Raw genomic sequence first — 27,201 nt, 5'->3', positions numbered from 1 at the left:
CTTAAAGTAGGAGTGGATGATGGTAGTAATGGAGATGGGAGGTTCAAGAGCTACGAAGGAGGTGATGCATTGGGCGCGGGGAGGGACCAGAGCTAGGAGGAGGAGGAGGGAGGTGGAATCCTAGCACTGCTGCTGGGGGTCTCCCATCACGGACCACGCAATCAGCTTGAGCTCAGTGCCATCACTCCTCTCAAGAGAACAGAAAAGCAGAGCTGGCAAGAGTTTCCTTGGGAACAAAAAGTAGGCTTATGTCAGGAGTTTTGAGTTTTCTTTAGGATTTTGAAGATAGAAGAGCTGGGACGAGGATTTGAACACACTTACCTTAAGTTCCTCCATCCTTTCCTGGATGGTCGAGAGGTCAGACGAGTGGCTAGGGTCCTGCCCTTGTAGTATTTCTTCAGCTTCTACTATCCAGGCTTCCAAAGCTTCTAAACTCTTGGCAAAGGTTTCATAGTCAAGAACTCCAGCCTTTTTTTCACAAAAGAAAATTGGTATTTAGAAAACTAGTGAAAGGGCAAGTGGATATTAAAATTATTTTTCATATTCTCATGCCAAATTGCCATTCTCAAGATGCCATTCCTAAAAAGACAAGGCTACAATAATTTAAATTTTCTTCTTTTTATTTATATAGTTTGCTTAACACTTAGAATTACTTCTACATACCATTAATTAACCAATTAATGTTATTTTTTACATACATTATCAAACAGAAATATATTCTGATTCTTGCAAAAACTTGTCAGGTAAACATGACTGTTAACATTAAAGCCACTTAATGTCTATTAATTGAACATATTTTACCGTGGAAGGAAGCACTGATTTGGGGGCAAAAGTACATTGTAGAGAAAAGTGCAAGACTCCCACGTTCCCTTGACCCCATTGGAACTTCCAAGTCTGTTTATTTTTTAACTTTCTGGTCTTGAAGGAGGCATTGTCTCGATGACGAAAAATTTTTCTTTTCCTGTGTTTATGCCCAGGTTTTATAGAATGCCCAGTTTATAACACCTGCTGAATGTGAGCTCTGTACCTGTAACATAGTCTGCTGTTTGCGAAGAGCCTGTTCTAGGGCACATAAGTGTTGACTCAAACAGAGTTTATCGGACTGAATGGCTGATGCTGCCGAAGCATCTACTTGTTGCTTGAGTTGCTCTCCCAGCTCATGGAGAACGAAAAGTGAATCCTTAACTGTCCCCAGTCCTTTGAGGAGGTCCTACAGAAGATGAAAGCATGCCCATCGTGAAACCACATGTTAAGTGTACTCCTTAGTATAAACAATTAGAAACACTCAATTCTTATTTGTCAAATTATTACACTAAATAACCTTCACCTGCAGGAAAAAAAATCAAGAATTGAACTCCATTTTTAAAAACATGTATGTGTATTAACATTTAAAAAAATGTACTATTCTGATTATAAAAGCTACATAGGTTCATTGTAGGACATTGGGGAAATGCAGAAAAACTTATATAAACAAGAAAAAAAGGTATCTACAAGTAAAGCCAATAACTGAAAACATTTTGGCAGTTTTTTCCTGCCTCTTCATGTAATTGATATCAAATTGAAAACCCAGGGCTACATTTTACCTTTTTTGACTTCATATTATACACACAAGAGAGGAGCTATATGTGTGGTCCCATTTTAGTGGTTACAGCACACCCTCCCCTCCTGGTGGGTGCAGAAGCCTAGCTATGGCTCTGGTGAGCAGGAGGAAGAGTAGACTCGATCCCCGTTCTTTTCTGTGATTATCTCTTGCCTCCATTTTTTGTGGGACCCTTTTATATGCTCCAAATTAATAAGCTGGTGGAAACTCCCTGTTTCTGGTTTCCATCTCCCTCTGAGTGATGACAACTGACTGATTCTTCCACCTGTTGCTGGTGCCCCACCAGATACAGAGAGAGCAGAGCCTGCTACACCCGTGCAGGGGCTACAGTGAGAAGGGGAAAAACAAAGGGCAACTTTAACCCTGACAGAGAGATCAGAAAATTCACAGCAATCATCTCGAGCACTAGACTCTAGAACAGGCATATCTCAACGAAGGGGGACTGAAAATTGAAAATGACAGATTTCATAAAGATAAACTATGTGGAAAGAGCAAAAAAAAAAAGCACAGAATTTACTGTAAATCTTAAACTTTAGCTTTAAAGTGATTATTCATTTTTCATGTGAAGGTCTTAGAATGGGTTAAACTTTTATTCATGAGCTTTTTATAACTTGCATAATTCTAATAACTGATTTGGGAAAGTTTATAAGAAGGTCTTTGAAATAAATTCATTAAAATAGAGACAAATAAGGATAAATAGTAAGAGGCATGTGATAGGTGAAACGAGAGAAGAATTGTTCCTGAAAACCTTAAGTAGGTTACTGGCAGCTGCAGTGAAAAAGAGAAATATTAAAAAGCTATTAAAAAGAAGTATACCCATAAATCAGGAAAGAAAGACCTCTTCCTACCATTAAGTTCTTAGAAGAAATTATTATGTTGATGCTTACATAAGAGATAATGGACCTCACTGGACAATACCTTGAAACAGTGGATTTTTAATAAAAGATGTAACATTACTCTTCATATGGTCATTTCTTATATTGACCATCTCTGTAAAAACAGATAGCCTAAGTCTTTCACATGGACTGTATTCCATTAGGAAAAATGGGAAAACAACTCTTTAAAAATAAAACAACGGGAGGGGATCTCTTAAATCTGTTACATGTGCAACTGTGTTCTGAAAACCTAGCAGGCTCTCTGATACTTGAAACAATTACTTTTGGATAGTTGTCTCACATAGAGACATAACAAAAGCTTAAACACAGCAGCACCAGCCCTGCTAAACTTGAGAAGTCTAAGCTTGGCAAGTTGGTAACACGCGATAGTTCTTGAACATACGTTGCAATCTTGAATCCACGTGGCAACTTCGTCGTCCGCAATGTCCTTGTCAGTGGCTGCCTTCAAGAGCTCATTGGTTCGACCCTCCTGCTGTTGAACTGTAGCAGCACACTGTTTGGAGTAGTCCTTGTATCTCTGCCAAAGTTGAAGTAGGGCCTTGCTGGCGTGCAGCTGCTCTGCGATCTCTTCCAGCAAGTGATTCCATCTGGAAATGATAGCCAACACTCATGGGCTGATTCCCACCTCTCACCAAATGCTGTTATTTACTATTTTATTTTTCATGATCCTGGTTCATGTGAATATGGAAATAATGCAGATGTCTCATTTCTATTGAACGTAATAAAAAGTAACATTTCACTCTAATATTTCAAGGGTAGGTAGTAGAAATGAGGTCAATCTTGGGGTATACCGCAGTTCTAATTCCTTTCTAAATATCTTCACTACATTTACTTATCCTTAAGTTCATTTTGTGAAAGTTAAAACGTTAATAGAATAGAACCTATAAAGCTCAAATTCAAAATGCCAGTGTTTTAATTGTATTGTTAGTTATAATAAGATCGTGATATGAATAATGAACAACAGTGTAAAACCGGCATGTTCCATACCTCATATTGACTTCTTTTAGTGTATTGGTAAGAGATTCTGTCACAGGCGGGTGACTCTCTTTTAACAGTTGGTTGGTGACAGAGCCAAATTTCTGTAAGCTCTTTTCCTGTTTTTCTAGATCATCTTGAAGATTCTGCCCAAAGGAAAAGTGCCACAGATGACCTAACAGGATCTAAAACTTCTAATGATCAAGTTTAAGAGTAATTTATAGCTGTTTTCATAAATATGAACATACAAATACAAAAACAGTGACTTTGTCCCAATGCTTTATGAGCTTTCTTTAGATAACCATTTTTTCTTCTTTATGAGTTTGTTCTTATGGGTGTGAGGAGGGTTCTTAACAATTGAGACTTCTTGGAGTGGGAGCTGGAACTCTGCTGGGAAAGCTCACACGGGGAGCCCCGTCCACCATCGAGGAGGAAGGTGTGGGACTGCTGGGTGTGCAATCCAACGTACTGTGGTTCTCTCTGCTGCTCAAGGTCAAAGCCCAGATCTCTACTTTATTACTTACCCAAAGTTGCTCTACCAGAAATTCCTGATAGTGAGACTTTAAGAAGTCATAGCTTTTCTGAGTACCAGCTCTAAGTTCTATCTCTGATGTTCTTCCTTGCCAAGAATATTTATTAGGCAGGCTATAGGCTTGGTGGAGTCATCTACCAAGAACCAGTGAAGAAAGATATTTCCCTGGAAATGTTGCTGAAGTGACAGACTCAGTTCTTAGTAAAACTCCATAGGTGAAGCAGGCTGCAAAAATCCAGTCCTACTTAACACTGATAATATGGTTGCCATCAAATCAAAATATATAAGGAATAGACCCTGAATCCTTTCGTATCTTAAGACAGAAGATGTGAAACACAGAGTAAGCTCAATTAAAAAGTACTTCTAACCTCCTCAAAGTTATAAAATGTCTTTTTAAACTTACTATTCTCAAAGTAAGTTTTAATGATTCTTAGTATCTGCAACAACTATTTTAAGGTTTAAAGAAATTTAACCTTGTACTTTGTATGTACAAGGTTACAAAGTACATACTTTGTATGTACTTTGACTTCCCTGGCGGCCCAGTGGTTAAGACTCCGCACTTCCAATGGAGGAGGCACAGGTTCGATCCCTGGTGGGGAACTAAGATCCCACATGCCGTGCGGCGCAGACACACGCACACGCACACGCACACACACAAAAGAAGGAAACTGTATATGCTCGTTTTATCCCTCCTCCCTCCTGCCTCACCCAAAAAAAGGGCATTCGCTTCAGAAAGTCTGCATATCATGTCAGCAACATATAAACTTTGATTGCCAAGCCAGGGACGTGGACCGATGTAAGGAGGGTACATGCGAGGCTGTCATCCCACCCCTTAGGGCCTGACTTGCCCATCCCGTAGGCTGCGTTATTTAGCCAGGGAGAAAGGGCAATGGCAGGTGAGAGCACCCAGCGCCCAGGTGTGCAGGCGAGTGAGGGCAGTAGCTGATTCAGAGCGGTGACCTAAGAGAGGACAGTGTGCCGTTTAAGTCAAACAGCAGCAATGTCCTCCTGGATGAATACAGTGATGATGGACACCCAGGAAACCAAGCAGTAAGTGCTAGAAAAGGAGGATTACGTGCACACACCATTGACATCCTGCTGAACGCAAAGAAAACAACTTAATGGTTTAAAATTTTATGGCTTTTGCTATTTTTCTTTTGTTTTCTTTTTAATCCTGCAGAATGTGTTTAGAAAAGCAGGATAAAAAAGAGAAAGGGAAGACATAAAAGGCAGCAATAATGGATCCAGGAGATTTATAAATCATTTTATAAAATACATTCATGGGGATATTTACATAATTAAAAAAATCATTTAGTTATATACCAGTTATTCCAGAATTTGGTATCCACAGGCAAGTTTGGTTATGTAACAAATAAAGCAGGTAAAATTAATTTTAAGTATTTTTAAAATAATTAAATGTAAAACAATATACATCAATTATTCCAGGATGATGTTCGCATTTGCTCATTTTTCAAAACATTTTTCTCAAATTAAAAAGGATGTTAAGGATGGGTTCAATTCATCCCTTACCTGAAGGTTGTCTACCTGAACTTGCACAGCTTCTAAAGAGCCAGTCAGCAGACGGAATCGGGAGAGAGAGTACCTGGCCTCCATGAGGTAACTGTTTATCTCATCAAAGGCCACTTTGTGGTGGCTCCACTGGTCCAGCACAGACTTCAGCAGGATCTTTAATTGCCCAACCTTTTGAAAGAGACAGAGGCTTCTTATAATTGCATAATATAAGTGATAAAATATATAAATATATATTGCATTGATGGGAAAAATATGAACATTTAAGAACTTCATTGGGATTTCAGGCATTATAAATAAACTCAAATTTAAAAAAAAGATTTGAAAAGTAAAATGTAGCAATGTTGAAATTTAAGCCTTTCATACTTTTGATCACGCAGTCTAAATTAAAATGCTTAAAAAGGTTATATATATAACCTTTACCTATAGTATATATTATTTATATGTATTATAATATAAAAGTGATAAAAGGTCAGTATATTTAATACCACAGTTTAGGAAACATATTAAATGAGTGTTTTAAATTCATTAACCCACTTTATCCTCATAACAACCTTATGAGGTAGATGGAATCATTATGCTCACCTTATATTAAGGAAACTGAGGGACAAAGAGGTTATAAAAATCACCTGAGATCATACTGTTAGAGTGTGAAAGATCTAGATGTAAATCTAGGCAGACTGGTCCCAAGAAATGAAACCTGTCTATCATCTGTCCATCTACTTACCTATCTATTTATCTATCTAACTATCTACCTATCCATCCATCCCAGGTATGTGCAAGCTCTCTCTCGCTCTCTCTCTCTCTCTCTCTCTCTCAAACACACACACACACATACTCAAATGAATATCTTAAGACAAAACATCCAAGAACATTCTTTCCTGCACTTATCTGCAACAGAAAAGGTTTTAGTTTGATCTGTATCATTTAGAAAGATATCTGCTTTGGACTTCCTGGATTTCACTCCTAATCTTTTGCATATGGAGTAAGTATGGCCATGATTAAGAAAAGAGATCATATAAATTAATTTGCACCTGAATTCTCTGCTCTTTTTCTTAGCATAAACAAAAATGTTGAAACCAATCGAGGTACTATCACATGGGCCAAAGGCCTAAGAAAATGCTGCCGCAAAAAACGAGGCAACACTCCCACGTACAGGCAGGTGCCAGGGCCTGTCCTAGGAAAGTCAGGAACAAACATGAACGTAAAGCCAAGAGATCAATGAGAATTTCTAAATCATCTATTTCTTCCTTGTATTATTTTTGTTTGTTTTTCATGGGAAGATGTTTCTGTGAAAGAACCACTCAATTTATTTAGATGGTAAATTGTTCCCAAGGAATTGTGATGATTTATAAAAGTGCATAACATAAAATGAACTAGATTTAAAATCGGGTTAAAGATAAGGTAATTAGAAAGCTGCCCTTGGAGACCATCGCATGGGCTGTGAGAAGCGGTTTGCTGTACACCCTTCGTCCCTGTCCCTTAACCTGTTGGTGCCTCAGCCCTCACCTGTGGAAAGTGCGGGCAGGAGCCACTGGCACAGGTGTGTGCAGAGCAGGAGTTGTTGTTACATGTATTCTTCTCACTGGGGGATTCAACCCTCTATTCAGCACATAATGTCAAACGTCCTCACAGAGCTTATGTTTTAGTGAAGGAATTTAAATAAACGAGTAGACTATCTCATATGTTAGAAGTTGATAAATAATACAGATAAAAGCAAAGCAGAGAAGAGAGTCAGGGAATGTAAGGGGAGGATGCGAAGGCTGTCATTTAAAAGAAGGAGGTCAGGAAAGCCCTCCCTGAGATGGCGAATTTAAAAAAGGACTTGGAGGAGAGGGAGTGACCATGCGGATATTAGGGAGAGGGGGCTCCGGGCAGAGGGAAGAGCCAGTACAAAGTCCCCGAGTGTGGGGCACACCACTGGGTTCCAGGCTAGGGGGGAGACCAGAAGCACGAGGAACCTGTAGGCTAGCAGCAGGAGCCGCATGGCTTTGGCCTCATTCTGAATGAGACAGGGAGATATTGCGGGGTTGCGAGCAGAGGACTGGTGTGACCTGACTTCCATTTTAACAGGACTTCTCAGGAGGCACGGAGACTATTTAGGAGGCCATTAAAATAATCAAAGCAAGCAGTGACGGTGACTTAGACCTAGGTGCTAGCTGCACAGATGGAGGGCAGAGGCTGGATTCTAGATCTATCCTGAAAATAGGGCTGACAAGATTGTTGATGGACTCGATGTGGGTCTGAGGGAAAGAGAAGAGTGAAGAATGACTCCATAGGTTTCAGCCCATGCAACTGGACAGGTAGAGTTGTCAGGAACTGAGGTGGTAGAAAGTGTAGGTTTGTGGGGGAAGAATGGGAGTTGGTTTGGGCAGGAAGTTTGAGATGTCTAATGGTCATGCAAGCGGAGATGTCTACAGAGGACTTCCCTCTGTGTCTGTCTCTGTCTATAGTTTAGGCGAGAAATCCAGTATGAGGATACACATCTGAGAACCATCTGTGCCTAGATGGTATCTATGGACATGGGAATGGATAAGATTATTAAGAAAGTCATGTTCATAGTAATGTTAATTATAGGAAACATCCGAAGCTAGGCTCTTTAAAAGAAGGTTAATAAAGTGGACTTAACACTACCAATAGATGCTGTGTAGATTCCGTGATTATTTACTTATTTATATTAGGAAAACCAAAACCCATGTCACATTTGGACATGAGATGGCAAGCACAGTCTTGGAGGCAGCTCTCCACAAGAAACATTACCATGTGGTCTAAATTTGCCCAGGTGTGGCTGAGATCCTGAAGCGTGCTCATGACAATGCCAGAGACTTCTTCTTTCTTGTTCTGAATCAAAGCAAGTCCATTCTGCTCAATTTTCTCTACCTCTTTTTCTTTTGCTTTAATCAAATCTTCCAGATCCTGAAAGATGAAGAAACAGTCATTTTAAATTATTCTATTATGGAACTCTGGGGTACACTGAAATTGAGCCATTATAGTCTCACAGCTGAAAAATCTTTTATTAATCTGAAAAGCTTATCTTTCTCAGGAGAGGGTCTCCAGAGTGATACTTCTTCTTACATTTAAATTTTTAAAATTCTCTTTTCATTCCATGAGAAATTAGCATAACAAAAAAACCACACAAAATTTAAATGGCACTAGATAATTTTTTTCAAGAAGCTACAGGGAAAGAAATATATGTTGGAAATGGTAACATGACTTATATTCTTACATTCATTTATCTTGCTGTTGGAAAAGTTACACAGTCCTAGCTCATGGGATGAAATGCAACAGAATGGTATTCTGGACCCCAGTATCTGAGATTTAGTTACATTTCTGTGACTATCAAGCTGTGCCACTTTGCGCAAGTGAGAAATTTCCACAGGGTCTCAGTTTCTTCAGATGAAAAATCAGTCTCTATTAACCTGTCTTTCTCCCTAAAATACTCTGATTCTAAGTGAGTATGAAAAGTTGTACAAGTTTTTTTTCAAGAATTGAATCCTCATTTTCTTTAGAATTTGCATATATTATGGTCAGGATGAAATGTTCAAAAAAGAAAATGAGGCAATGATCTGGAGATTATACTTAACCATAATCCTCACTTCTATTTTAAAGCCATTTGAAACTTTGGAAAGCTCAGTGAGCCAGGCTGAGACTGCTATCAACATTTTATGGATGAACAGTAGGAGATTATGTCATGCAATCTGTCTCCAGTCACAAAAGGGCCAGAAGTAGAATTAGAATCCAAGACTTCTGAGCCCACTGACTCCCAGCCCAGTGCTGGAGGCAGGTGGGAATTGTGGAGAAGAGGTAAATCCATGTCGGGGTGATGTGAGAAGCCGTATATTGATCCTGGTTACATGCTCATATTCAGAAGTACACCCCCAGAACTAGATGTGCAGATTGTAGGCCTTGGAGGTTAGAGTGAAGAAAATTGCAAAATATGTTAAGTTTGGATAATGTCTCAATTCTGTGAAAAAGATGTCCAGCCCCCTGTCATGACCCACATATGGATAACTCCCCTGGGCTTGGGTAAGTGCAATGGATAGGATACCAGTGAGAAGTCCTGGTCTCTGCTGTTTTAGTTACAAATGTGCCTCTTTTAATTTTTGCTTCGTGTGGTCCAATCTTTTAATCACTCCCTACCTTATGTATAAAATAGGAATAATAATACATTTGCTTATCTCAAAGGGATAACATTAGATAAATAAATCTATGAAATCCCTTTCAAGCTGTTAAAAACTAGGCAAACGTAAGAGTTCATTTTATTCAGCCATTTGGTAATCTGCCCTGCTTCACTGAAAATTTATTTATTTTTCTCTCCTTAACTATTATGAAGCTATTTTTGTCTTGATGTATTAATTAGAAGTTCATGTAATTAGTAGCCTAAAGAGATCATTTTTGTTTTGAATAACTGTTCTTTCATTTTCACTTTATAATTCTGTCAATATTTTGACAGCTTTGATAATTAACCTGAGAATAAATACAGTGATTACCAGTGCTACAGGTCCTTTATACAGTAAAGAAAACATAATGAACTTTACTATTTAAGGATTTTTCTCTCTGCTTCTCTAAAAGATTACATAACCATAAATAATCCTTCCAACATTGTCTTTAATAGGATCCTAAAATTCAACCACTGGAATTGAATTTATTCTCATTTATCCATAGATGTTAACTTTTGAAGTGAGCAATATTAAATGAATGACCCATTGCTCAGAAACACATCTCAAAAGTGTCCTGCGCACTTATGTTGGCATAAAAGCAAAACCCAGGAGGGAAACAGGAACGAAATATATATTTTGTGCAAAACAAAGGTGTTTTCCTTTCCCTCCAATAATAATTAAAAGATGATTCTGTTTCTGATCAATGAAGGGAAAAGCCAAACCTAACATTTTTTTGCTATAATAAATCATTCTTAACTTGGGTTAATTCATAAATATCAGTTTCTATGTTGGTTCAAATTCATAAATCACTTCTGAAAGAGTGGAAAAATATCCAAGATCTTTTAAACAAAATAAAGCTTGAATCCAGTCACCAATGTAAGTATGCTGGCTTGAATTCTACACTCTGGTCCAGAAGAACTATTTCTCAAAAATGACAATAAATTTTTATCAAGGTTTGTGCTACTGCCAAATGGAACCTGCCAGTTAGGCTACTGTGATATATATGTGATGCCCCAAAATAACTATGCGGTCTACTTTCATTCTGTTCTTTGTTTCAAAAAAAATGACTTTTCATTTGAAATCACAAATTGGCATTGGAGTTAAGTTCTTTCAACCATACTTGAAGCTTTTCCTCCTGACACTGCCTGGTGTGACCCTCTGGGAGGTTAAAAATTTGGGTCTGAAAAGGAGTGAAACTTGGTCAAGTTTCTGCTACATTTTCCAGCTAGCAATCTCTCTCTCTGTGTTCAATAGAAAACATGTACATAAAAAGAAAATGGAAAATGGCAGAAAAAAGTATACATTAAAGAGAAGAAAAAATAGTAAGAAAGAGAAAAATAAAAGGAGAGAAGGCAGAAGAAAAATAAAGGAAAAGAAAAGTTAAATTAACCTATAATTCAGTCTTTTAATAGTCAAGTTTATTATTATAACAGTGTAACAAGGAAGCACTAATCTTGCTAATGTTAATGCTGAAATTATGTTTTAACTTTAATGAAAATATTTTAACTTAGGAAGTCATCCTTTGAAGTAAAATTTTGAAATTCTGGCTCACTTGTACATTTTAGAATTGATAGCCTATTACTTGAAACCCTACTGGCTCCTGGAAAATTGGAAAGGCAGTAAGACTAGCTGATGCATGTTTCTGGTCTTCCATCTTTTACATACCAATCCTCTGATGTGAAGGTTTTTTGTTTTTTTTTTAATTTCAAGGTAGTTCCCTGTATGATAGTTTTCTTTACCATTTTCATGCACCCTCGAAATTGCAATCCATGAGCTTGTCAGCCCAGCATAAGGGCATGTGCTCTTCCTTTTCTGAACCAAAAAGCTTTGACTAAGAGCTTAAATATACATCTCTTTACATATGCCCCCAAAGAAAAACTGCTGATTGGAAGGAAGATCATTACCAAAGGCCTTTCTTTTTGAAAGCTGAAATATAAAAACAAAATTTGGGGAAATAAGCGTTTCTGTAGCATTGCTTCACAGTTTAACCTTCAATTGTCCTTAGGAAATACTACAGAGAACTATCACAGCTAATCTGTAACACATACAAATTATTGAATTATTAAAAAAAAATTACAGCATTTGCTGTAATAGCTTACATTTCTTTTGTATAAACAAGAATCCCTGAGGAAATATTAAGTGGTCCTAAGTCACTGGAAAACATTTAGAGTCTGCCCACTCCACATGCACGAAGATCCTTATCACCAACAGGAGAACAAGCAGGTGCTGCTCGGTCTTCCCAATGGGACACAGTAGGAGGTAACACTGTCCCCTGGGAAGCACTGGCTTATTGGAGTAGAACCAGAATCCAATCAAGCCTCTAGTGCTGACTTCCATTTATAGGAAATACAGGGGAGAGGAGAGTATCTCAAGGAACTACACAGGCTAATCCTGAACCTGAGTCCAGTCTACGGTTTTTGCAACAAGTTAATAGTGTCAAAAAAAAAACTTAAAGAGACTTAAAAGATCTAAGAAGAAATGGAGGATGTGGACACTGTGACATCTTTGTTTAAATAAATTAACTGAAAAAAAAGATATTTTAAAGACAATTGAGGAAAGAGTGTTATGAGTTGGGCATTAAATAGTATTCAGGGGTTACTGTGAATTTTTTTGTGGTGATAATGATATTATGGTTATATAAGAAAAAGGTCCATTTCTTTTAGAGAGGCATACTGTAGCATGCAGGAATAAAATGACACGATGTCTGGGGAGGCGGAGTCAAGATGGCAGTGTGGGAAGATGCCAAATTAGCATCTCCCCATAATTAGGATGCCTGCCGGCCGCTGGTGGGGGAACCTGACGCCCAAGGAGACGGGAGGAACCCCCAAGTGAACTGGTAGGACGTGGGGGACTGAGGGGGGAGGAGAAGTGGAGGCCAGACAGGATCGGCACCCCTGAGGCCGGGGAGATAAGGAGAGGCAGGTGGGAAGAGCCATCCCGGAGGAGCGGGAGAGGAGCGGGAGAGGAGCGGGGGGCGTTTGCCCCGCCCACTGAGGCCTGGGGAGCCTGCTGAGCTCCCAGGCTGGTCCCCAGCCCTACAGGGCCCCCTCCTCCCCCCGGCCACATTGGCCTGGGGGCACAGGAAGGAGGCTGAGGGGAGAACAGGACAGTCAGGTGGGAGGGGCCCTCCAGGAAGAGCAGGAGAGGAGTGGAGGGCATTTGCCCTGCCCACTCAGGCCTGGGAGCCCCACTGAGCTCCCAGGTGAGGTCCTCCTACCCTCTGAGACCAGGGGTGGGGGGCACGCCTGGGCCCCTTCTGTTCCTTGAACCTAAGCCCCACCCCCTACAGCACCCAGGGCCTTTTCCAGCCCTGTGGGTCCTGAGCATTGGCCCCACCCACCACCCAAACCTTGCCCTTGTTTAAGCCCCACCCTCCACAGCCTTCCCCCCCCCCTTTTTTACTTTCTTTTCTTCTTTTTTTTTTTTTTGGCCACGCCATGCAGATTGGGGGATTTTGGTTCATGAGCCAGCGGTTGGGCGAAGCTCCTGCGGTGGGAGCCCTGAGTCCGAACCACTGGACTAACAGAGAACCTCAGACCCCAGGGAATATTCATCTGAGTGAGGTCTCATGGAGGTCCTCATCTCAGCACCAAAACCCTGCTCTACCCAACAGCCTACAAACTCCAGTGTTGGAAGCCTCAGGGCAAACAACCACTAAGACAGGAACACAATCCCACTCATAAAAAAAATTAAAAAATGAGACAGCAAAAAGATATGTCACAGATGAAGAAGCAAGGTAAAAACCTATAAATAAATGAAGACCAAATAAATGAAGAGGAAATAGGCAATCTACCTAAAAAAGAACTCAGGGTAATGATAGTAAAGATGATCCAGAATCTCAGAAATAGAATGGAGGCACACACTTGAGAAAATAAATGCTTAACAAATATCTAGAAGAACTAAAGAACAAACAAACAGAGATGAACAACCCAATAACTGAAATGAAAAATACACTAGAAGGAATCAATAACACAATAACTGAGGCAGAAGAACAAATAAGTGAGCTGGAAGACAAAATGGTGGAAATCACTGCCGAGGAGCAGAGTAAAGAAAAAAGAATGAAAAGAATTGAAGACAATCTCAGAGACCCTCTGGGACAACACTAAATGCACCAACATTCGCATTATAGGGGTCCCAGAAGAAGAAGAGAAAAAGAAAGGGTCTGAGAAAATATTTGAAGAGATTATAGTCGAAAACTTCCGTAACATGGGAAAGGAAATAGTCACCCAAGTCCAGCAAGCACAGAGAGCCCCATACAGGATAAACCCTAGGAAAAACACACCAAGACACATATTAATCAAACTAACAAAAATTAAATTCAAAGAAAAAATATTAAAAGCAGCAAGGGAAAAAACAAAAAATAACATGCAAAGGAATCCTCATAAGGTTATCAGCTGATTTTTCGGCAAAAACTCTGCAGGCCAGAAGGGAGTGGCAGAATACATAAAGTGATGAAAGAGAAAAATCTACAACCAAGATTACTCTACCCAGCAAGGATTTCATTCAGATTCGATGGAGAAATCAAAAGCTTTTCAGACAAGCAAAAGCTAAGAGAATTCAGCACCACCAATCCAGCTTTACAACAAATGCTAAAGAAACTTCTCTGGGTGGGAAACACAGAGAAGAAAAAGACCCACAAAAACAAACCCCAAACAATTAAGAAAATGGTAATAGGAACATACATATCAATAATAACCTTGAATGTAAATGGATTAAATGCCCCAACCAAAAGACATAAAAACAAGACCTGAAAGGATACAAAAACAAGACCCATGTATATGCTGTCTACAAGATACCCATTTCAGACCTAGGGACACATACAGACCAAAAGTGAAAGGATGGAAAAAAGATATTCCATGCAAATGGAAATCAAAAGAAAGCTGGAGTAGCAATACTCATATCAGATAAACTAGACTTTAAAATAAAGACTGTTACAAGAGATAAGGAGGGACACTACATAATGATCAAAGGATCAATCCAAGAAGATATAACAATTATAAATGTTTGTGCACCCAACATAGGAGCACCTCAATACATAAGGCAAATGCTAACAACCATGAAAGGAGAAATCGACAGTAACACAATAATAGTAGGGGACTTTAACACCCCACTTACACCAATGGACAGATCATCCAAACAGAAAATAAATAAGGAAACACAAGCTTAAATGACACAATAGACCAGAGAGATTTAATTGATATTTATAGAACAATCCACCCAAAAGTGGCAGAATACACTTTCTTCTCAAGTGCACATGGAACATTCTCCAGGACAGATCACATCTTGGGTCACAAATCAAGCCTCGGAAAATTTAAGAAAATTGAAATTGTATCAAGCATCTTTTCTGACCATAATGCTATGAGATTGGAAATCAATTACAGGAAAAAACTGTAAAAAACACAAAAAAATGGAGGCTAAACAGTGTGCTATTAAATAACCAAGATATCACTGAAGAAATCAAAGAGGAAATCAAAAAATATGTAGAGACAAATGACAATGAAAACATGATGACCCAAAACCTATAGGATGCAGAAAAGCAGTTCTAAGAGGGAAGTTTATAGCAATTCAATCTCACCTCAAGAAACAAGAAAAATCTCAAATAAACAATCTAACCCTACATTTAAAACAACTAGAGAAAGAAGAACAAAGAAAACCAAAGTCAAGAGAAGGAAAGAAATCATAAAGATCAGAGCAGAAATAAATGAAATCGAAATGAAGAAAACAGTAGCAAAGATCAATAAAACTAAAAGCTGGTTCTTTGAGAAAATAAACAAAATTGATAAACCCTTAGCCAGACTCATCAAGAAAAAAAGGGAGAGGATGAAAATCAATAAAATTAGAAATGAAAAAGGAGAAATCACAACCAACACTGCAGAAATACGAAGGATTATAAGAGACTACTACAAACAACTATATGCCAATAAAATGCACAACCATGAAGAAATGGACAAATTCTCGGAAAGGTACAATTTTCCAAGACTGAACAAGGAAGAATTAGAAAATATAAACAGACCTATCACAAGCAATGAAATTGAAAGCACAATTAAAAATCTTCCAACAAACTAAAGTCCAGGACCAGATGGCTTCACAGGCAAATTCTATCAAACATTCAGAGAAGGGCTAACACCGATCCTTTTCAAACTCTTCCAAAAAATTGCAGAGGGAGAAACACTCCCAAATTCATTCTACGGGCCACCATCACCCTGATACCAAAACCAGAAAAATATATCACAAAAAAAGAAAATGATAGACCAATATCACTGATGAACATAGATGCAAAAATCCTGAACAAAATACTAGCAAACAGAATCCAACAGCCCATTAAAAGGGTCATACACCATGATCAAGTGGGATTTATCCCAGGAATTCAAGGATTCTTCAATATATGTAAATCAATCAATGTGATACACCACATTAACAAATTAAGTAATAAAAACCATATGATCATCTCAATAGATGCAGAAAAAGTGTTTGACAAAATTCAATACCCATTTTTGATAAAAACTCTCCAGAAAATGGGCATAGAGGGAATCTACCTCAACATAATAAAGGTCATATATGACAAACCCACAGCAAACATCATTCTCAATGGGGAAAAACTGAAAGCATTTATGCTAAGATCAGAAACAAGACAAGGATGTCCACTCTCGCCACTCTTATTCAACATAGTTTTGGAAGTCCTAGCCATGGCAATCAGAGAAGAAAAAGAAATAAATGGAATACAAATTGGAAAAAAAAGAAGTAAAACTGTCACTGTTTGCAGATGACATGATACTATACATAGAAAATCGTAAAGATGCCACCAGAAAACTACTAGAACTAATCAATGAATTTGGTAAGGTTGCAGGATACAAAATTAATGCACAGAAATCTCTGGCATTCCTATACACCAGCAACGAAAAATCAGAAAGAGAAATTAAGGAAACACTCTCATTTACTCTTGCAACAAAAAGAATAAAACACCTAGGAATAAACCTGCCTAAGGAGGCAAAAGACTTGTACTCAGAAAACTATAAAACACTAATGAAAGAAATCAGAGATGACATAAACAGATGGAGAAATATACCATGTTCTTCGATTGGAAGAATCAATATTGTGAAAATGACTATACTACCCAAAGCAATCTACAGATTCAGTGCAATCCCTATCAAACTACCAATGGCATTCTTCACAGAATTAGAACAAAAAATTTTACAACACGTATGGAAACACAAAAGACCCCAAATAGCCAAAGCAATCTTGAGAAAGAAAAACAGAGTTGGAGGGATCAGGCTCCCCGACTTCAAACTATACCACAAAGCTACAGTAATCAAGACAGTATGGTACTGGCACAAAAACAGAAATATAGATCAATGGTACAGGATAGAATGCCCAGAGATAAACCCACGCACATATGGGCACCTAATTTATGACAAAGGAGGCAAGAACATACAATGGAGAAAAGACAGCCTCTTCAATACGTGGTTCTGGGAAAACTGGACAGCTACATGTAAAAGAATGAAAATAGGACACTACCTAACACCACACACAAACATAAACTCCAAAAGGATTAAAGACTTAAATGTAAGGCCAGACAGTATAAAACTCTTAGAGGAAAACATAGGAAAAACACTCTTTGACATAAACCACAGCAAGATCTTTTTTGACCCACCTCCTACAGTAACGGAAATAAAAACAAAAATAAACAAATGGGACATAATTAAACTTAAAAGCTTTTGCACAGCAAAGGAAACCATAAACAAGACAAAAAGACAACCCTCAGAATGGGAGAAATTATTTGCAAATGAAACAACAGACAAAGGATTAATCTCCAAAATACACAAATAGCTCATGGAGCTATCATATCAAAAAAAAATCCAGTTAAAAAATGGGCAGAAGACCTAAATAGACATGTCCCCAAAGAAGACATACAGATGGCCAAGAGGCACATGAGAATATGCTCAACATCACTAATTATTAGAGAAATGCAAATCAAAACTACAATGAGGTATCACCTCACACCAGTCAGAATGGCCATTATCAAATAATCTAGAAACAATAAATGCTGGAAATGGTGTGGTGGAAAGGGAAACCTCCTGCACTGTTGGCGGGAATGTAAATTGATACAACCACTATGGAAAACAGTACGGAGTTTCCTTAAAAAACTAAAAATAGAACTAGCATGCGACACAGCAATCCCACTACTGGGCATATACCCTGAGAAAACCATAATTCAAAGAGTCGTGTACTGCAATGTTCATTGCAGCACTATTGACAATAGCCAAGACATGGAACCAACCTAAATGTCCATCGACAGATGAATGGATAAAGAAGATGTGGCACATATATACAATGGAATATTACTCAGCCATAAATTGAGTTATTTGTAGTGAGGTGGATGGACCTAGAAGTGAGTCAGAAGGAGAAAAACAAATACCATATGCTAATGCATATATATGGAATCTAAAAAAAAAAAAAATGGTACTGATGAACCTAGTTGCAGGGCAGGAATAAAGAGGGAGACATAGAGAATGGACTTGAGGACACGGGGTGGGAGGGGGAAGCTGGGGCGAAGTGAGAGTAGCATCAACATATATACACTACCGAATGTAAAACAGATAGCTACTGGGAAGCAGCAGCACAGCACAGGGAGATCAGCTCGGTGCTTTGAGATGACCTAGAGGGGTGGGATAGGGAGGGTGGGAGGGAGGCTGAAGAGGGAGGGGACATGGGGACATATATATGCATATGGCTGATTCACTTTGTTGTACAACAGACACTAACACAGTATCGTGAAGCAATTATACTCCAGTAAAGATCTATTTAAAAACAACAACAACAACAACAAACACAGTATGGTATGGCATAATGATAGACATATAGATCAATGGAATGGAACTGAGCTTCCAGAAATAAACTCATGCATTTACAGCCAATTAAAAAAAAAAAAAATGACATGATGTCTGGGACTCACTGTAAAATCTTTACGAAGAAAAGAAATAATGCAGGCAAGTATTTCAAAATCTTGATAATTATTAAATCTGATGATCAGTATAGAAGGATTCTCTACTTACAAGTGTGTTTGAAAACTCATAAATTCAAATTTATAAAAACAGGTGAAAAAAACCTAATAGTCAGAAAAACTCTATAAATCACATAATCAGAGAAATTTGTTAACAAATGCAGCATTTTTCCATACTGAATCCTCAATTCTCAGGACCCGCAAATTTCTTTGGTGTGCGCAATGAAATTGTGTAGCCGCGCCTGTCAGCCACCTGGACAAGTTACCTGACAGTCTTTCAGCGCGTTCTGAACTGAAGCCTGATCTCCAATTCGCTGTTGTTGCTTTAGTCTGTTTTCCTGGGTCTCAAACCAAGTTTTCAGACATTGTACGTTATTTTCATATTCTGACCAAGATTCCAGTAAGCCTTCCAACAGCTGAATCTGAACAAACATAATGAAATGAAATTTGCAATTTTATTTTAGAATCAAATTACTGGCAGGTCACTATTTCCTCCAGATTAAGAATTCTTAAAAGACAGTCCATTGTATATATGATTAAAAATGAATGTTAAAAAGTATAAATCAATGACCATTATTGGTAAACAAGTAAAGAACTTAAGTCAACTTGAGGCACAGGAAAAAGACATTAAGAGGCATCTTTAATAAACTAAAACAATATGAAATATTCAAAGAGCAGTGGGTACATAGACAAAATAATGAACAGGGCTGAAGAGCTGTTAGAACCTTCAGGGGCCAGTCTCTTCAGAAGCAGTTGTGTGCCCAGTGTAGCCATACTATTCGTGGAATGAGTTTTCTTTACAGAGTGTACCTGTTCTTGGCGTTTTCATGAAACACGGACAGCAGAGAACACTTGGCTCACCTTCTCAGTGACTACACCCTGCAGGATTTGCCAGCTTTTATTCATTGCTCCAAGTTGCTCAGCAAAATCAGTCTTATCGCTGCGTTTACTTTCCACGTCCTGACTGCTGATTTGTAGCACAGACTGGTTCACAAAATCGACGGTCAGCTGTTTACAGTTAATGTCGATCTTAAAACCCTAAAAAGGGAAAGGCGAAAATAAGAAAACAAGCTTATACATATAAATGTCTTATATTTTACCAGGAGTTGGAAAGCCTTAAGTAACCTTAAGATTAATATTATCACTTGTGTGATTTAGTCCAAATGGCACAATTGGTATGTATTAATATAACCCATTACCTTCAGAAGTTGAATATCTATAATATATGAATATACTGAATATAAATTGAATTTATACATTTTGAATGTATAAATATATTGAATTTGAGTTTGTAAAGATTTGAATTTATAGATATATTGAATATAAATTTTTTTTAGGTAGGAAAGTAGAATTGGACAAATTGTATAATCTCACTATAAAATATTTACAAATTATAATATTTATTTTTATGATTTCTTAAAATGACACAAAATCTTATTCAAAATTATTCCTAATACTGGACAATTTTCCTATGCCTATAACTAGGGAAGCAGTTTTCTTACTATAGTAGACCTACCTGGTCACTATATATGAAACATATACTTTCAGACCTGATTTCCATAACTTGAGTTTTTGAGTTTCTTCAAATAAAACAGTCCTAAAATATGCAAAGCTAAAAACAAACAAACAAAAATGTTTAATTACCTTATATTTCTGAAGGTATTCATGAATTGCCTTGTAACCGATGGAGTTTTTAATACTTTCTTCATCCATTTGAATAACATTTTCCATGAGAGAAATCCAAGCCATGACTTCAGAAATGGCATGGCGAGAAGGCAGCTTATCCATTTGGAGCTGCCCATGTCAGAGATAGAAGAAGTCGCAAGTGTTAAAATTCAAACTCGATTTCTGTTAACCTAAAACTCTATTAATTCCTACTAAAGTACCAACAGAGATAACACTTCTTAATGACATTTTTGGATATTAACCTTGTTAGAAGCTTGAAATTAAACATCAGGCAAACATTGAACAATAATAGTCCTCTTATGTTCACTTGACATCGAATACTATAAACATTGCATAAACACTACCTAATTAATCAAAACACCAGCAGGAAGAAAATATTATTCTTATTTTATAGCTAGTTTTATGAGTATAAAAAAAGTAACTACAAAACATTCAACAGATGTATTTTATTAATTATCTTGTAAAATCTCTGTGTATTATGACTCAGGAATGTTACCACCACACTACAAACTATCATTTTCTAGATTTTTGGCGCTCTCATATTTATTCCAAAGAGCATAGCCAATTTCCTCAGTCTTTCACTAAAACATACTTAGAATCCTGAATCTTCCTTAACATATCATACATTTATGCAAATGCTTGTAATGACTGAGAGGAACAAAAGCAATCATTTAAAATATTTATGGACTTCTATGTGGGCAGAAAGATATACAAGTTAATGTGAGATGTTTCCTGCCCTCTAGAAGTGTACAGCTGCTGATTAGAAGGGATAAGACATTTATATGAAACACATCTTTACACCTTGTACACAGTGATGAATGCCAAAGAGAGATAAAGATAAAATATCTGGGAGTTTCAGGGGAGAGAAGCATAATTTCCAGATAAGAGAGCTACTTACTTCTCTTCCCCTAGTTCTCTTCACTTGTTGAATGTCAGCTCTATTGTAGGTAAGGTTATAGGTCTTTTACATATATTATTATTATTAAATCTTCATAACTACTCACTTTATGAGACAGGTATAGTTACCCATATTTTATTTATGAGAAAACAAAGAATTTAAACATGGACAGACAAGGATTCTAAAACACACACACACACATGATAAAGAAGCCCTTGGAAGACAGGGAATTTATAGATAGGGCATTTGTAGAACCATTCACTATTTTTTTTTTTTTTTAATGGGAGTATAGTTGATTTACAATGTTGTGTTACTTTCTGTTGAACAGCAAAGTGACTCAGTTATACATATTCATATATCCACTCTTTTTTAGACTCTTTTCCCATATAGGTCATTACAGAGTACTGAGTAGAGTTTCCTGTGCTATACAGTAGGTCCTTATTAGTTATCTATTTTATATATAATAGTGTCAATATGCAATACAATGGAAGACATAAAAGACGAGATGTCCAAGACAAAGCTGATTTAAATTTGTGAGCAAAAGCAGATCAATGTACTTTTCCATCTAATACTGCTTACACCAATTATGACCAATTAAACCGATGATTATTTCTGTACCTGGTGGAGCTTTTCCTGTACGGTTGGAATATTTGTCAGCAGGTCAGTCCACTGGCCATCAATGTGTGACAGCTCAGAACGCAGGGCAGCTGTGTCCACTTTCTTTAGTCTAAGAAGCTGATTTCCAGTGCTCAGAACAGACGATTTCAAGGTAGATTTGGCATCCACCTCTTTGGAAAACTCCTAAAAGAAGGAGCAAGGTTCAAATCAGGATTAAGTAGCCAGACCCCTCATTTAAGAAAAGAGACTAATTTATTACATAAACAAGTTTTCTTTACCTCTTGAAGGGGAGTGGTGATATTAAACACTCTGGAGGAAAACAAAAGCAACGCACCCTTGCCCCAAATGAAAGCCAACATTACTTAAACACTACTTTAAAGAGGCAATGTTGAACCCTACTATTTTGTATAATTATTCAACACACAGAGTGAACATTGATAAATTCTCTATAGCTTGATTTACTAAGTACATCCATTGACAACTGATGTCCTTTTCACCTGTAAGTCAGGTCTGAAAACAATAAAACTGAATCAAATGCTTTAGATTCTTGAGCTTACCAGAAAAGCGTTCAGATGATCACGGACCATTTCCAGTTCTTGAGGAACTGTCACAGATTGTTGAGTCCAAAATTCTAGCCTGTCTTTTGCAGACTGTAACCAGTGGCTGAGATCTGCAGATTCACTTTGATATCTGTAAGGACAGTAATAAGCCTATTAAGTAAACATCCAATTCCGACTTTGTGCTAACCCGTGTTAGTCACCAATGCTAATTTTAAAAGGAGACACAACAGATTTGGGAGAATAATGCCCTGGGTTGACACGCTCAAATTCCCTTCTCTTAATATTCATACCTTAAGCAAGTCAGTCTCTCTGAGTTTCAGCTTTCCCATCTCTAAGCTGCAAATAAAAATATCTTTCTCCTACTCCTTCACATTGAGGCTATTTAGAAAATATTTCATGATTGGGCTTCCCAGGTGGCACAGTGGTTAAGAATCTGCTTGTCAATGCAGGCGACACGGGTTCGAGCCCTAGTCCAGGAAGATCCCACATGCCACGGAGCAACTAAGCCTGTGTGCCACAACTACTGAGCCTGCGCTCTAGAGCCCGCGAGCCACAACTACTGAGCCCACGTGCCACAATTACTGAAGCCCGCGCGCCCTAGAGCCCATGTTCTGCAACAAGGGAAGCCACCGCAGTGAGAAACCTGCACACCGCAATGAAGAGTAGCCCCCGCTCACCACAATTAGAGAAAGCCCGCGCACAGCAACGAAGACCCAACGCAGCCAAAAATAAATAAACAAAATAAAATAAATAAATAAATAAATAAAATTTTTAAAAAAGAAAATATTACATGATTGTTATTCAAAGTTCTTAGAAATAAAGGTGGCATAAAAATAAGGATTTCACTACGTAAAATCAACCCCCATTGCCAATTACACCAATTATGACCAATTTTTTTTTTAATGGAAGTATAGTTGATTTACAATGTTGTGTTACTTTCTGTTAAACAGCAAAGTGACTCAGTTATTGAATACCTCCCATTGCCCTCAAGAAAAACTTTACCTTCTCAAAACAAACTTTCTCTTCTTTCTCTCCTTCTAAGATTTACTTGACCACCCATGTACAGTCAGTAGGCAGGGGAGACAACAGCTCAAAGGTAAGAGGTATTGCATAATTCCTGCCTCCCCGCCACATTTTAAAGTACATGTTTATACAGTTATACAAGAATCCAACTGGAAGCTTTGTGCTTGCCTTTATTTTCCAAACTCTGTGATAAGTTCCTAGAGGGACCACATCTTCGTCAACTCAGGTACCCAATAGCCTTATAAATACTCTGCAGCACTAATTTAAAAATTTGCGAAAGAGTCACTGTATTACCTGGTCCAGTGTTTCAATATTGTTTCCAATCTGTGAAGTTCCTTAGACACTTTGTTGGTGTCATTTAACCAGTGTTCTCCAAGTTGATTTAGCTGGCTTTCTAGATCTGAGCAGCTAACAGATATCAGAAGTCGTTTCCCATCATCTAGTACCTGATATAATTTGGGCTGGTATTCATTAAGGCTGGATTTCAAATGCTAAAATGATTGAAAATACTGGGTCAAAAAGGTGAGATAATGCAATTTTTCTCCCCTAAAGATTGTAAGTTCTCCATAATGTTACCATTACCTTTTAGTCAAATTTCAACTATTTGCACCCAAGTTTCATTAGAAGCTTCGAGACGTTTCATCTATATCTAAGTATATAACATTAGGTGCACTTAAAACCGTCGAAGTATAATTATTTCAAGAATAGTGTGACACCAACACAAAGTACAAAATAATGCTTGGTGGAGGCTAAGTTTTCAAAAAGAGCTCTCTCTCAAAAATAAGGAAAAAAAAAAGGCTTTTTAGTGCTCTATTAAAAAACAACAAACTGTAATTATTTCACGATAGTGTGACTTCAGCATAACAAGCGGAAAACGCTTGGTGGAGGCTAAATTTTCAAAAGGGGCTTTCATTAAAAAAAAAAAACAAAGGACCTTTCTATGTTCTACTACAAAACAAACACTTAAAGTAAAAGTACTTGATAAAATATTTGATTGCAAGTTTGTTTAGATCCTGTTAAAACCATGGGAAAGCTTCCAAAGGAAATGTGGCAACTTTTTACACTAAGTTGTCATTTAGACGCTGACCTGGTAGAGTGTTATCCGGTCGATAAGCCTGTCTTCGCTCTCCTCCACCAAACCCACACTCGGGATGCTGGTCTCCACCATCTCCAGCTGCCTGCTAAGCTCCCGGTGGTCCTCATCCAGATGGGACCATGTCTAGAAACACAGCATCAGTCTGTGAGCTAAATATCCTCATTAAGGAAGAGTAGTCCTCTTTGTGTGCAAATATGTACCTGACAGTCTCTTTAAAGACATGTCAGAGATGCCTGCATTGGGGGTTTGCTTTGGGAAGCGAAAGATAGCTTTGAAGCAAGTCATCAGATGGTGACCTTGAAAAGCACTGTGAACGGGCTTTCACTTCTGCAACTAACTAGCTGTATGACCGGGGCAAGTTACTACGCTTCTCTGACCTCCCTCATTTTCAACATTAAAAAAAATGGGGATAATAATATCTTGTCCATCGTGAGGATTAAATAGAATAACATATGCAGCACACCTGGAACACAGCAGGCAGCTGATATTCAGTTTCATCCTTTACTGCAGTGATGATGAATGAATGACTTAAGTGAAAGGGACGGGTGTGTTTACTTTCCAAAGTAAGTGAACTAAATACATTACATTTGTAAATTAAAAAAACCCACACAGACGTTTAAGAAATATGAATATGTAGTATAGACATTCTACTAAGGAGAAATCCCAAATCACTTATTCTAAAATTGTAATTTTTAGGGAATTCCCTGGCGGACCAGTGGTTAGGACTCTGTGCTTCCACTGCAGGGGGCACGGGTTCAATCCCTGGTCGGGGAACTAAGATCCCACAAGCTGCACAGCGCGGCCAAAAAAATAAAAGAAAATTATGATTTTTATTCTATTTAAAATCGGAAAATCTTTTTTTAATCATGTGACGTCTTTTTCAATAATGTATAGCAAAAGTCAGCAGTTTTTCAGTCTGACTGTCGAGACCCCAAATATCGTCATGCCCAGTCTGAAACTGGTATTCATCTAGCTGAACTCACGGTAAGGCACAGCCTTTACCTGAATGTGGATAGGGAACACCAGGGGCACACCCAACACATGATGCTGAGTCTGAGACACCTCCGAGGTCACAGGAGGCAAATCGCAGGAACGAAGATGTCTTGCCTGAAGGGTCTGCTGTGCAGTAGGGAGTGTGCTGTAGGGGAAGGGCGGCATCAGGGGCTCACCTCGAGAATGTACTCCAACTCCACACCCCTCTTGTGAGCCCCTTTGAGCACAGCCGAAGCCTGCGCCATCAGGTCTGTGTGGAACTGAGTTTCCCGTAGGACTGCAAAGCTGATAACCTTCCTGAAGAGTGTTTCAGTCAAGATCATATGAGATTCCAGGCCCTGAAAGTATTCCTGCAATTTTTCAGATAGAAGGAGGTCAGCAACTCATTCATTTACTACCTTACAATAAAAATTGCTTCAAACCTGGAAGCTGATGGAACTTGGCTAATATATGGGTGATACGGGTCCTTCCCTGCTGGCCTCCACTTACCCAGGCACTCACCGCTTCCTGCAGAGACGGGGATGGGGGGGGGGTTGGGATGGGGGTCCAGCCTCCTAACTGGCCTCTCCTGGCCGCCCCCACTCAAAGCACCTACCCTGTGCTGTGCTGCAGATACTCTGTCCCCAAAACAGAGCCCTTCAGAAGCGAACAGCTGCTGAAACACTCGTCCGCCCTCTCCACTCTTCATCCTGGTACCATCTGGGTGGACACCTGCTTCCCCCACCACAGATACTGGCCTCCTTTGTCCCTGGGACACATGAGCGCCCGCTCCCCATCTTCAGCCTCTGCCTGCACTCTACTTCCTGCAATGTCCTCACTTGACACATTCATAATTTTTCTTCCTCCAGGGCTGGGCTTGAGCTCTACTCTTTTGTACTTAATACTCATGGCCAAGTACAGCTGGACACACACCAACTGGCATTAATACTTTTAAATTTCCCTCATAACATACCTACACACAGCAGAATTGCAGGCCTTGCACAACCCTACAAATGTGTTTTAAAGTATTACTTTCTATACATAAAAATCCCCGGAAGATGGGGAGAAGGTTATCCCACTTCCTGTTCCCAGCACCACGGATGAAACTAAAGGACCAGGAATCGTTAACATCAGCTAACACCGAGTGTGTACTACGTGCCAGGTGCCCTATAAACACTTCAGCAACTAACTCATTGAATCCTCATAACAACCCTGTAAGATAGGTAGTTTTATTTCCCATTTTATAGACTCTGCGCTACTCAGTCTAATGCAACATGCCCAAGGTCACACAGAGCTCTCCCTCAGAAAATGGTCTGGTCAGGAGGAGCTAGAACCATTATTTTTAACTAACAATTATTATATCATAGAATCTTAAAGCTGGAAGAGAACTTGGAAGTCATTTAGCCCAACATTCACAGAAAGCTGATATTCCTATTACAACCCCGTCTCCCCCTGACAGCCTTGGATGGACTTCTCATGGCCAGGAGGGGGTCTGTTCAATGGCAGCCTACTCCTTTTAGAGTTCTTCATCTATTGAGCTTTATTTCTCTGTTATTTATACTCATTGATACCAGTTTCCCCTCTGGAATAACTCAGGATGATATTTTATTGCTATGGTCAAAGATTTGAGAAAAACCAGCTGTGAACTTTAAAG

At 38.6% G+C, this 27,201-nt stretch overlaps 1 protein-coding gene across 3 annotated transcripts in view; it reads right to left on the bottom strand.

Annotated features, from left to right (window-relative positions):
• Positions 1-27,201, bottom strand: part of SYNE1 (spectrin repeat containing nuclear envelope protein 1) — a 448,877-nt gene that overhangs the window by 88,608 nt on the left and 333,068 nt on the right. For all 3 annotated transcript variants that reach the window (XM_061207647.1, XM_061207645.1, XM_061207646.1), the window contains 14 exons: positions 25,745-25,918; positions 24,567-24,698; positions 23,774-23,970; positions 22,454-22,586; positions 21,897-22,079; positions 20,339-20,488; positions 19,556-19,732; positions 18,961-19,116; positions 8,294-8,449; positions 5,534-5,704; positions 3,484-3,617; positions 2,879-3,083; positions 1,028-1,210; positions 322-468 (listed from right to left, as the gene is read on the bottom strand). In XM_061207647.1, the coding sequence (XP_061063630.1) occupies positions 322-468; positions 1,028-1,210; positions 2,879-3,083; positions 3,484-3,617; positions 5,534-5,704; positions 8,294-8,449; positions 18,961-19,116; positions 19,556-19,732; positions 20,339-20,488; positions 21,897-22,079; positions 22,454-22,586; positions 23,774-23,970; positions 24,567-24,698; positions 25,745-25,918 (2,298 nt within the window). The remainder of the gene's footprint in view (positions 1-321; positions 469-1,027; positions 1,211-2,878; positions 3,084-3,483; positions 3,618-5,533; positions 5,705-8,293; positions 8,450-18,960; positions 19,117-19,555; positions 19,733-20,338; positions 20,489-21,896; positions 22,080-22,453; positions 22,587-23,773; positions 23,971-24,566; positions 24,699-25,744; positions 25,919-27,201) is intronic.

Source organism: Eubalaena glacialis, chromosome 12, assembly GCF_028564815.1.
Source record: "Eubalaena glacialis isolate mEubGla1 chromosome 12, mEubGla1.1.hap2.+ XY, whole genome shotgun sequence".
In the NCBI taxonomy this organism is placed as follows: domain Eukaryota; kingdom Metazoa; phylum Chordata; class Mammalia; order Artiodactyla; family Balaenidae; genus Eubalaena; species Eubalaena glacialis.
The sequence above is the reverse complement of the archived record's forward strand: the minus strand, read 5'-3'. Positions and strand labels throughout refer to the sequence as shown.